This window comes from Halichoerus grypus, chromosome 9, assembly GCF_964656455.1.
Source record: "Halichoerus grypus chromosome 9, mHalGry1.hap1.1, whole genome shotgun sequence".
In the NCBI taxonomy this organism is placed as follows: Eukaryota; Metazoa; Chordata; class Mammalia; order Carnivora; family Phocidae; genus Halichoerus; species Halichoerus grypus.
The window spans coordinates 29,948,555-29,961,765 of NC_135720.1; the positions used below are offsets into that span (position 1 = coordinate 29,948,555).

Genomic DNA, 13,211 nt, shown 5'->3' on the forward strand with positions numbered 1-13,211 from the left:
ACTAGCAGTACCGAGATGAGTGAAATTTGTTTTGATCAGTATCCCTTAAAGCACATCACAGGGAAATTAAACCCCTCAAATAAGATACAGATGGTTAAGATCTTGGCCTAATTCTGTGGCATATAACCCATGTTGGTAGGCCCCCCGTGTGGGAATAGGGTCATAGAATGTCTTAGTGCACCTTTTTAAGCTTTTAAAGGCCAACCCCCTAGATAGATGATAGATAGATGGATAGATAGATAGATAGATGATAGATAGATAGATAATTTGATATATAAAATTATTTTAGAACTTGTAATTTTATACAAATAGTTTTTAGTAATTCATAAGGAAATAATTCTATTATATCTCTGACGAATTATACTCTTAGCTGCTGGGTCTCCAGAGGGACATTGACAAACTAGGATGGTTTCCATAACCTTTGCACACATCCCAATTTGTCCATGTCCCGTGATCACTGACAGAAAGAACAAGGCATATGATGCTAAGTCCAGAAAATGGACAAAGGAACTGGATCCCTCTCCTGTCAGGAGCATTTACCACCCCCCCCCAATATAAGAAGCAGGCTTGTGACTTGCCCCACCCCTCACACCCGCTCTTCCTTAACTCACCACCTCAGACTCTGAGCTAAAGGAGAGGGTAGGATGAGGAATTACGATGAATGCCTTTTCAAAGAACATCCAGCCCTGAAGTAGGATGATAGAGCATCAAAGGAAGGGACTCTTGTATCTCAAGGGGTCTTTCTTTTGGTAGGGAAGCCCTATTTCCCACCTAATAAAGGGGGAAAACTAGGAAAGGGAAGGAGAAGGGCAAGGTGGCAAGGACAATCTTCTGCTACTCAAGCAGTTCCGACATCTGTTACGCCATGTCCTTACCTCAGTATCCCCATGCTGCCCAGTATCCCCTCTAAATCCCCTCCTGGGGTGCCTCCCTCAATCTGCCTTATAAGTGTTTCATTCTCCAATGTCACTCATTTCTTTAATCTGAATATCAGAGACCAATTGCCAAAGCACAGAAGCTAATCAATATGTCAAACATAGATAAAATGAATAACGACAGAGATACGAAGTAATACAGTATTCTTATCCAAATGTAAGAATTTGACTTGATTCTCCTTGTGGTAGAGAAATATGTTGCTCTACCACATTTGGGGTGTGTGTGTGTGTATGTGTGTGTGAAATATGAGGATTTTAAGATCACAATGAGGGAAAATATGTGGAAGTTTAGGACATGAATGAACCTCTAAGAGAGTACTTTAAAGTCATTTTGCAAGTAAAAATTAAAGCAGTACATAATAAATGATAGATAATAGAGATATTACTAGAATGTTAAGTTTCTTGGGGGGCAACTATGTAACTACACGTGGTTTCTTTCAATGCTACAGATATGCCTCCCAGTACCTAGGAAAAAGTCTGCCATGTACTGGTACTAAATATTTGTTTTCTGATTAGCTAGATAAATTACTGATTTAATTTCAATTTAATCGTTTATGTCCACATGCTCATAAATTAATTTTATATTATCGTGGATTCTTGCATTTTTATTTGTTTCTCCATTTAAATATTCAGTCCTTTTTAGATTTATTTTTTGAAGTCACCTATGTCCCAGGATCCTGGAGATGTAAAATGCCTTGGATATTTCTGATGGGAAGAGATTCAGACCAACTTTATTTGACCTGCTTCTTTTCCTAGAGCTGAACAGCATTTTTTAACCCCCTGAAATGGCAGGGTTAAATGGCCCTCGCTCAGCCTGTGATAAATGTGTGCCCACACACATTTCTAGTCCATTTTATACACATCTCAGTTCTTTTCTTCTCCATCTCCCTTACTGTTGTCTCCTCTTCTAAATGTTGTCATTCCCTAGGTCCCAGTCCTATTCCTGCTTCTCCTGCTCCTCTGTTTATCTGCCTAAGTGATCTCATTCATTCCCATGATTTTAAATCCCAGATACATGCTGCTGACTCCCAAATACAAATCTCCAGCCTTGACTTAACTCCTAAGCTCCAAATCTGTATATTAGTCTGAATTGACATTTTTAACTGAAAGTCTTATAGATAAAACAATTAAAACATTTCAGTAAATCTAAAACAGAACTTCTGATTTCCACTCCTCCTTTTACCCCCAGTCATAACCAGTTCTCTTCTCAGTCTTCCTTCGGTCAGTATATTGCCTTGAACAATATATAGGCCTGTATACAGGGTATTGAACATTGTAAAATCACCCAACCAATCGCTCAAATCATGGGGCCCTCTTGGGTTCCGACCCACCTCTTTACCTTCTAACTCTAATTCATGAACAAGTGTAGTCATTTTTACCTCCAAATTCCCTTGGATCTGTCTACTTGTCTCAAGGTCTACTCTGAACATCCAAGTCTAAGCTACCATCATCTCTTGTTAACTCTAAGGCAACACACTCCTTTCTGTTATCAGTCTTGCTCCTGGAAGAACCAGTCTGCACCCAACAGGAAGAAACTTGGCATCAGTGCCCCCATACCATTCAGTGTGCATTGCCCCTTTATACTTGAAAAACCATAAAAAGTTATCACTGTGACTTGCAGGACCCTGTTTGAAGTGTCCCCTCTGTCCCTATACAAATTTAGTGGATCCTATTTACCTCTCCAAGCTGCTGTGCCCCACATATGATGTACTGGCTGCCCAACAGTTCCAAAAACATGCTTTCCTGTGTCACGCCTTACAAACTATTGTTTCCTGTGCCTGCAGTGCTCTTCCCTTGGTTAGTTTTTGTTTTGTTTTGTTTCTATTTTTGACAAGTTACAAACATATAATAAGCATCCACATACCTACTTCTGAAAATTAATGACTGCTAACATTTTGCTCTTTTCCCTCAGTTTTTAACATTAAAATAGTAAAACAGTATCAAGTTCCTTTTGTTCTTCTTCCCCCCAAGTTCCATTCCCTTGCCTCCTTACTCAGAGCAAGTAATGGATGTTGTTGGTTCCCTCCCCTGCATCCATTTCTTTCTTCCTTCTTTCTGGTACAATCTTAACTTTGAGACACACACACACACACACACACACACACCCAGTACCCTCTTCTGTTTCAACAAGGGCCAACTGTGGCCGGATGTGGCCAAGGAGACATGAGGGCAGGTTTCCTGGAGGCTGTGCTTCATTTTCTCCCATGTTACACAACTGAAGCCTCTAGCACTTCCTGAGGCTCCTATCCTCTCTACTCTGCCTCAAAGGTTTGCTTTTAGAGAACGGCCTGCAGCAGGACCTGAGGAACCCGGCTGTCTGAATTTCTGATCCAACGCCAAAGCAGGAACGAAACAGTGTTCTTGTTTGTTCAGTCTTCATCATCTGTCATCTGCTTATCTTGCATAGCTGTCTGCTAGTAACTAAAAACATCAGCATCACAAATAGAAGGAAGTGACTTCCTAAATGTCTCCACCCCTCGCCTCCCAAAAATGAAAGAAAAGGATATTTCCTTTTATATCTAATCATTTTTTTGATATATTATTTTACTATATTTAAGTGTGTGGTTATACTCAGTGCTCTGAAAAACTTACTTATACAAGGTTAAGTCTCCATTCAGACATAAAGTTTTGAAAATAACAGCGCAGAACTGACCTCTCTGTCTCTTCTCTCTGCCTGTAGGTTGCGGCATGTTTACTCTCCTGTCATCTGTCACTGCTGCTGTCAGTGGCCTCCTGGTGGGTTATGAACTTGGGCTCATCTCTGGGGCCCTTCTTCAGATAAGAACCTTATTAGCCCTAACCTGCCATGAGCAGGAAATGGTTGTGAGCTCCCTCCTCATTGGCGCCTTGCTGGCCTCCCTCACTGGAGGGGTCCTGATTGACAGGTATGGAAGAAGGGCTGCCATCATCTTGTCATCCTGCCTCCTTGGACTCGGAAGCTTAGTCTTGATACTCAGTTTATCTTATGCGGTTCTCATAGTGGGCCGCATTGCTATAGGGGTTTCCATTTCACTCTCTTCAATTGCCACATGTGTTTACATCGCAGAGATTGCTCCACAACACAGAAGAGGTCTTCTTGTGTCCCTGAATGAGCTGATGATTGTCATCGGCATACTTTTCGCCTACATTTCAAATTATGCATTTGCCAATGTTTCCCATGGCTGGAAATATATGTTTGGCCTTGTTATTCCCTTGGGAGTTTTGCAAGCAATTGCAATGTATTTTCTTCCTCCAAGTCCCCGGTTTCTGGTGATGAAAGGACACGAGGAAGCTGCTAGCAAGGTTCTCAGAAGGTTGAGAGCCATCTCGGATACAACGGAGGAACTCACTGGGATAAAATCTTCCCTGAAAGATGAATATCAGTATAGTTTTTGGGATCTGTTTCGATCAAAGGACAACATGAGGACTCGGATAATGATAGGCCTGACATTGGTATTTTTTGTGCAAGTCACCGGTCAGCCAAACATATTATTCTATGCATCAACTGTTTTGAAGTCTGTTGGCTTCCAAAGCAATGAGGCAGCTAGCCTCGCCTCCACGGGGGTTGGAGTTGTCAAGGTCATCAGCACCATCCCTGCCACTCTTCTTGTAGACCACGTTGGGAGCAAAACCTTCCTCTGTGTTGGCTCCTCTGTGATGGCAGCTTCATTGGTGACCATGGGCATCGTGAATCTCAACATCCCCATGAACTTCACCAATATCTGCAGAAGCCATAGCCCTATCAACCAGTCATTGGATGAGTCTGTGTTTTATGGGCCAGGAAACCTATCAGCCAGTGATGACACTCTTAGAGAGCTCTTTAAGGGGATCACTACCCATAGCAGAAATTCCCTAATGCCCACAAAAAATGATGTGGATAAGAGAGGGGTGACGACCTTACCAAATGCTGGACTGAGCCAAGCTGAATACCAGATAGTCACAGACCCTGCGGACGTCCCAGCTTTCTTGAAATGGCTTTCCTTAGCCAGCTTGCTTGTTTATGTTGCTGCTTTTTCAATTGGTCTAGGACCAAGTAAGTATTTTATTTTTTATTCCTTCCTTCTTTGCCCTTATGAATGTTAACATATTGCTTTTGACCATCAGAGCATCTTATGGCTATGGTACCTTTTACATATAACTACTAGAAGTAAGATGGGGATAATACTGGCCACCTGATGTATCTACTAATGTGGAAAGTATGCTTGGCTCATACCTCCTTTGTGAAATGTGCGGGCCTGGTATTCAACAGAAGGATTAGTTTTCCATTATCTGTCACATGAGGATAATTTAACAGTGATTGATTGGGGATAAACCAGACCTTGAAAGACATGTATTGCCCAAGAGAACATATTGTTTTATGAAAGCAGTTTACTGGGATAACATTTTCTTCCATATCATTCCTGAGTTCTTCATAAATGGAAAAAATCCAAGCATTTAGATTTTCTTAAAGACACGCTAGTGGAGGCATTCAGTAATAATGAAGGACAGGAAATGGTGAGTTGGGAAAGAGGGTGGATTATTCCTTTAAGTACCCTTTGTTTTATCACCAGAGTAACCTCCCTGAGCACTTTACTCATTAAGCAGGAGAATGGGAGTCAAGTTACTCCCATTCAATACAATATAAACAATTTATAGGGAGATAGCTACACGGTTGTCTTATTTTGTATAGCTGGTCTACTGCAGTGATTAAGTTTAAACACTTATCTTGAGCAAACCCTCTAGAGTTTTCTAGAACAGGTTGTTTGTTGCAGTTCCTTGTCTTTCAGCCTCTCACCCAGTCTAAACCTCTCTTAGGGAAGTAAAGTGTAGTCTCTCTACCAGCCTCAACTCCTACACCTCTCTCTCATTCTCTCTCTCTCTCTCAAACCTGTCTCCCCTTCTCCCTTTCTTCCTTCCTCTCTCACACAAAGTCTTGTTTTTCTTGTTGTTGTTGTTTACAAGGATCAAGGACCAAACAAATGTGCTCAAATAAAAGGAAGTAGTGGAGCTTAGGAACACAAGAAGACATAGGTTATGTTGAAGGAGAAGGAATTTCATGGACAAATTTAGGTTTCTGGTGCCAGGAACTGACGGTGTTTCTAGAAAGAAAGTCCCTTTAGGGCTTTCTCTGGTGATCTACTGTTAAGTCATTAACTATTCATTCAGGTGATACATATCAAGTGGCTATTTTTTTTCAATAACAAATAACTATGCTAGATGTTGGGGAAACAGTAACGAACAAGACAGACACTGTCCCTGTCTTCAAGGAGATTATGCCTGAATTGACTGAGCTATATTCCCTGTGTCTGCTTCTTTCTGGTCAGCAACCAGCAGGTTTGGCCTGCTTAATCTCAGTTAATGAATAACTGGATTTGCACATGGCTGATATGGCCTATACTGCAGCTTTGTTTCCTCACCTTGCGTCTACTCCCACTTCTAAGTGAGATCAGTTTCTGGATATTGACTCTTTCAAATTCCAGAATGAGAGAAGGAATCTGACTGACTGCTCTTTGCTATGCAGAGTCATAAATGGTTGTTCAGGGACACCTCTAGGCACATAGTCCAAACTATGGTTGACAAGATTGGCCCTTCCTCTGGCACTAGGAGTAGACAGATTTGCTTATAAGTGACTGAGCATGGGCGGATAAGGTAAATACTATAATACCATCAGCCTCTGATCTCTCTGACTTGTTTCTGAACCCTGGCCCTCCCTGTTAAGACTTAACAATGATAAATATTATTAATGAATAGTTTCCTAGAAACAGGTTTCTACTGTTATTTCAGGATTCAATCATCTTGGGTGTGTACCTGGGAGACATTTGTCTTAGTCAGTTTGGGTTGCTATAATAAATCGCCAAAGACCAGATGGCTTAGACAACAGAGATTTATTTCTCACAGGCTAGAGCCTGGCAAAGTCCAAAATCAAGGTGCTGGCAGACTTGGCTGTTGGTGAGGGCCTCCCTCCTGGTTTGTAGATGGCCACCACTTTCTTAGTGTCTCCTCACAGGGCAGAGGGATGGAGAGAGAGAGAGAACTAGGTAGTTTTATTATGTCTCTTCTCCTAAGGGCACTAATCCCATCATAGGACTCTACCTGATGACCTACCTCCAAATATCACATTGGTAATTAAGAATTCAACGTATGAATTGTAGGGAGGGCACAAACATGCAGTCCAGACAATACTTATGTCTTTACTCTGATACATAAAGCTAATGAAATTTGAGAAAGCATCTTATACTTTTATTTTAAGAAACTCTTTAAAGTCTACCAGAAAGACAAGATACAAGTGAACCTTCTTTTTATATTAATAAGTACAGTCAGTTTTACTCATGTGATAAACATCAGGTGGTATTGTCCTCATTGATTTCCTTTGCCAGCATCTTTTTTTTTCCTATAGATTCATCATAAAACTAAAAATATTTTTTACATCAATTTTTTGATCCAATCTTTTGAAATATCAATAATCAACTAAGAATCTCAGGAAAGTTTAGCAAAAAGAAAAGGATGCTTTCTTTGTTTTAAGTCAGAGAAACTTTCAGGTTAACAGAGATTACAACATGGCGCATATTATATCAGAGACGTTGATCCTAAACTTCCAGAACCCACCTATTCATGGTCAGAGTTTTCCCCAGCTCATACTACCCCTCTCTTTAGTTTTTGGGTGACTTTGAAAAATGCAGCAAATTCTCAGTCACTAGCATATCATTTGATACATTACTGTATTAGAGCAAGAATTTCCCTTTTCAGGAAACTTAGTTTGATTTTGGAAAAAATTATTGGGGGCGCTTGTTATTTGCTTTTTAGGATTCTTTAAATAGTATTCTATACTAATTCTTTTAAAATGTACTTTGGGCTTTAGATTTGACTAATAGTTATTGACACCTATTATGTCAAAGGAAGGCTTTACATACTTTGGAGTATTTCATTTTACCTTCACAACAAGCCTGTGAAGAGAGAGTATTCACCAAATTTTATAAATGGTGGCAGTTTATCTCAGGCTAAGTGACTTTCTCGAATAATTGAAAATACCTCTTGTCTTCTGAAACTCAGTGGTAATGCCTAGTCCAAGACAAGAATAGACAGTCCAGTGTTGGTCTTGTTAATAAATGTTAATTGCTTTAGTTCAGTCTGCCATGAAGATACATTAGAAGTAAGAATGAATGGAAAGAGTGGATCACTGTCCATCACATAAGGCTATTAAATGGGCCAATCTGCATTTTATGCAAGATAGAGACAGTCTCTCTTTTTCTGAAGCTCTGCTTGGTAAGCAAGCATGTCCATTTATGAGACTGAGCTACAGGATAAGAGAGGGAGGATAATGATAAGTTTTGATGTGCCCTTACTTGAATAACTGAACTTGATTAAGATAATGTTTAATGTGTATTTGGTTAGAATTCAAGCTCAGCCATAACAAACACCAAAATAACAGTGGCTGAAATAAGGTAGGAGTTTGTTCCTCTCCCACTTAGCAACTGGGTAGTTCTGGGTGTTGTGGAGGCTTCCAGGGTCAGGTGCCAGAAGCCTATAGATGGTGTCTCCAAATCTCCCTGTTTTTTTTAGAAAAGGGATACAATTAATAGTTATCTCATAGCATTGTGAGGAGTAAGTCAGCTCATAATAAAGTCCTTAAAAACTGGCCCTGAGAAGTGCCATATAAGCACATGTTGAGTAAAACAAACAAGCCTGAAGAACTGGGTATTCACACACAAGACTGGGAGGCATGCAGTCTGACAGAATCCCGAATCTTCCCCTCTAAAGATAACAAGCAGTTATTTCACACCCGTGGTTTGGGGCTGTTGATTCTCCTAGAGTTTTTAGAAGGGATCTGGTCATTGTCCTTGTTTTTCTTGCCAAGAGTCAGTCGTTTATGTCTGTATTGATGTTGTAGTTTTTCTTTGGTAAAGAAAACACATCCTGGGAATTCCAATTCAATCACCAAAATTGTGTTCTAGAGCATTGGTATAAACTGCACAAAGCAGTTAGAGTTTAAAGAAGGTTTTTATTAGAATATTGGTGCTCAGTTCATCATGATGACTATTTAAAAATACTAAGATGTATTTTAAAATTTCATCACCCTTTTCTGGTAGCTAATAGTCCCTTGGGAATAAGTGAAAGGCACAAATTACAGTCAATTAAAGGGAGGCTGGGTATAGAAAGGCCTGGATAATAAGGCAGTGTGAGCAATTCTTTTTTAATTCTTTTTTTTTAAAGATTTTATTTATTATTTATTTGACAGACAGAGACACAGTGAGAGAGGGATCACAAGCAGGGGGAGTGGGAGATGGAGAAGCAGGCTTCCCGCAGAGCAGGGAGCCCAATGGGGGGCTCGATCCCAGGACCCTGGGATCATGACCTGAGCCGAAGGCAGACACTTAACAACTGAGCCACCCAGGTGCCCGGCAGTGTGAAAAATTCTATCAGGGAAGCAGAACCACTGTGAGGAATAGGGGACAAGGAATTTCTTGCAAGGGTTGCACCCCACATAGCTGTGGAAGACACTGAGAAAGCAAAGGTCTGGAAGGGGACGGTGAGAGGAAAAGGAGAAAGTCACTCATCAGGGCCATGACAAAGGGAAGCTGGTGAAGAAGCCTGTGGAAGCCTGTTGCCTCCACATCTGGCTGTCGTCAGAGTCAGCCCTGCAGGTCAGCAGGGCCGGGGGAAGACAAGCCGGACTCCAAGCCAGGACAAACTGGAATCTGTGAGAAGCGACTGGAGCCCGTATCTGTCTCTCACCACATGGACTCTGATGACGCTGGCCACTTTCAGAAAAACAGGTGTCCTTCTCCGTAGAGCCCTGTGTGCCTGGTCTAGTAGTAGGAGAGGCTGAAGGAGGGAACCTGTGCACTGGCTGTTCCCCCAGACCAGCAAGGAGAGGCAGCAGGTCACAGCAACGTGACAAGCTGCAGGGATGTCTAGGACCCAGCACAGGGCTGATGTGTCACTTTGGCCTTCCAAGTCTCCTGCAAATTTATCTTCCAGCCAGCCCTCCCTGAAAAGGACACAGAGGAGGGGACTCTGGGAAACGTAGTTCCAGCTCAGCTAACTGGACACAGTATAGAACCGCCAGAGTAATAAACTCTGGACTCAGAAAGAATAGATGTGAATATGGAAAAAAAATATTCCGGAAGGTCAAGGGCCCTGAATTCTCTCTTCAAATGCTATGATAGGTATTTATTTCTTTTAATTAAAATATTAATTGTTAAAGTGTATGACTAGCTTCCATTCCATCAATTTCTGAAAAGAGATGAGGTCATTAAATTAATGTCTCTTGGCTTTTGTTTCTTTAGCTATAAAACCGAAAAACACTCTTCTGCTAATGCACTGTAAAAGCCTCCACATTTATTTTCTTAGGGGCATTCATGATCTCCCTTGAGCTGATGACTCTCACTTAGTTCTAGTTCTACCGTGTCACACGGCTTCTAGTTCCTTTTCTCCTAATGAGTACTGGATTTTTCCACTTTTATGCTTTACTATCAGCCCAATGCAAGAAGCCCAAATGCTGAATTCTTTTCTCCGTTATGCCAGGGGAATGTCCCATGCTGTCATTCAGTCTGATGCTCTGGGGCCTTTTCTCAATCCAGTCAATGACCAAATGCTCTTGCATTCCCCCTCACAAATGGCTCCTGTATTTATCTTTTCCTTCCTGTTTCTGCCATCCTAGTCTATCCCTTATGAACTCATGCCTAGATTCCTGGAAGACCCTTCCCATGCCCACCCTTCCTCTGTGGGAGGGCACGTTTATTACCATGTTCCTCATGTCAGCATGGCTCACGAATCTTCCATGGCTTCCTACTTTCTACCAAATCAGAGAAGTCAAATATCTTTCAAGATGAAACGACGATGAGAAATGATCTAGCCTAACATATTCCTTTTATAGAAAAGAAAGAAGTCCAAGGGAATGAGGTCACACAGATTTAGGACTAGAACCCCAGGCATCTGGAGCCTCATTCCATTCTCTTTCTACTACTATCTGACCCATCTCTGAGGGAAAGATGGTGTGATTTTCAAGGCCCACCATCATCTTACTCAGCTCTGTCTGGGTGCCTGCACGACTCTGGGGGCACCGTTTACCTTGTAGTTAGTGGTGTTGCGCTTCTTGGCCACCATTCATACACAAGTACATATAGACTCCTCGTGGACTGCATAGTGAGGGACACCCCCTGCCGACGTGCAGTCCTCTCTGTGCCCCTTTATCTCCACTGCTCCACACCCCAGTCAAGGTCAAGAGACACAGGCCCTGGTGGGCCTTCTCCTTCTCCTCTACTCTACCCGAATCCCTCCTATCTTTAAAGCTTAGTGAAAGTCTTAATCTCCTTTATGAATTCACCCTGTTTCTTAGAGGTCTTTATTTGTATGAACTATGAAATATTTCTAGTGTAGAGTAGTTCAGGTCTGGGTAATAAAGAGCCTGAATGTAAAATCAGAAAAGCTGGGTTCTTCCAATTCCAGCTCTTCTGCCTACTGGCTGTGTGATCTTTAAGTTATCTATCGTCTCTGAATCTGTTTCTCATCTATGAATTGTTCATAATAACGCTTGTTCGATCTCACAAGGTATAGGGAGTGTCCCATGAGCTGATGCGCAGGTGAGTGTTTGGGATGCTGTTGCATATGGTGGGAGTGGAAGTCACGGGGGGTGTAATAACACGACTTAGTCCTTAACGATGAAGTGTATTGCTTCTGTATGTTTGTTTTGGTTTACCAAACATACTTATTAGAATAAGCTCTTTGAGGGAAGAAATGGCATCTCATATTTTCTTCCTTCTCTCCCTCCAAGTGAACATTGTATAAGTCTGTTTGAAAACCATGAAGGAATACATTAGTGTTTCTAAGAGGGAGGTTGGGGAAGAAGGAGTTTAAAAATGAGATACAAATATAAGAAAGATCTCGAAGTGTGTTTTTTATGTGTGTCAAGCTGTCCAGGGCAGGCCGAGCACCACGTCAGCTGGAAATGCTAGGCTACCACAGACACTGCTGTCCCTGCTAGTCACCATTGTGAGGCTTTTTGCAGAACAAACTTCACTTGCGCATAGTCCCAAAAATCTCTTTGTGGTTTTGCCTATAATATAAGATGTAGGGAGGTTAGGAGTGCTCAGAAATAGGGCTTTTCTTTGTTAAGTCGTGAAGCGTTATTTCAGACTCAGAGTATCTAAAAGTAGCTCCGGATTTGTCTTGGACACCTCTGCTTTTTCCTTCTGCATGGAGAACAAGGTTCCTTTTGCTAATGAGATGGAGAATCTCATGGTTGAAGGAGGTTTGGGTATGGGAAAAAGAAATGACCCGTCATCTCATGGTTTCTCCAACTTATAATTGCAGTTCCCAGGACTGAGCTGGGTTACATGTAGGTAACAAGGTATGGGTTCAATTTTTTTTAGAAAAGGGAAAGCATGGACTTTGAAGTAGGGCAGCGCCCAGAGTCAAACCTCAACTCTGCCACTTGCCAGCTGTGCAAACTTAGGGAAGTTAGTTAACTTCTCTGTGCCTTATCTTTTATCACTTAGAAATGTGGATACAATTAATAGTTATCTCATAGCATTGTGAGGAGTAAGTCAGCTCATAATAAAGTCCTTAAAAACTGGCCCTGAGAAGTGCCATATAAGCACATGTTGAGTAAAACAAACAAGCCTGAAGAACTGGGTATTCACACACAAGACTGGGAGGCATGCAGTCTGACAGAATCCCGAATCTTCCCCTCTAAAGATAACAAGCAGTTATTTCACACCCGTGGTTTGGGGCTGTTGATTCTCCTAGAGTTTTTAGAAGGGATCTGGTCATTGTCCTTGTTTTTCTTGCCAAGAGTCAGTCGTTTATGTCTGTATTGATGTTGTAGTTTTTCTTTGGTAAAGAAAACACATCCTGGGAATTCCAATTCAATCACCAAAATTGTGTTCTAGAGCATTGGTATAAACTGCACAAAGCAGTTAGAGTTTAAAGAAGGTTTTTATTAGAAGCAAGGTTTTCATATCAGATCTTGAATGCATTGTAAAATTTATTAACCTGATGTGATTTTTGCCCAGGTATTTCATTTAGAGAGTTTATTGCTTGTAACAGATGCAAATCCTTTGCAAAAACGGTGGTATAAAGGGAAAAGTACTTGCTTTTCTAAAGTAAAATTGAAAGCAAGACTAAAACCATTTTTATTAAACCTTCTTAAATACGGGTTGGCTTAGAACAACATTCCTTAATTGTATTAGATCACAACATAGTTTCTCCAGCCAAAAAAAAGTGTTTCTATTTTTAGGTTAAAGCATATGCCCTACATCATTTTACTTTCTGGTCCTCTGTTTTCCTAATTGTAAAATAATAAGGTTGCCCTAGAAC

The 13,211-nt window shown here is 41.2% G+C and overlaps 1 protein-coding gene across 1 annotated transcript in view; it reads left to right on the forward strand.

Moving 5' to 3' along the window:
- SLC2A12 (solute carrier family 2 member 12) overlaps positions 1 to 13,211 on the forward strand; it is a 55,074-nt gene that overhangs the window by 14,505 nt on the left and 27,358 nt on the right. Inside the window, exon 2 of the mRNA XM_078054706.1 lies at positions 3,616 to 4,947. Within this exon, the coding sequence (XP_077910832.1) occupies positions 3,616 to 4,947 (1,332 nt within the window). The remainder of the gene's footprint in view (positions 1 to 3,615; positions 4,948 to 13,211) is intronic.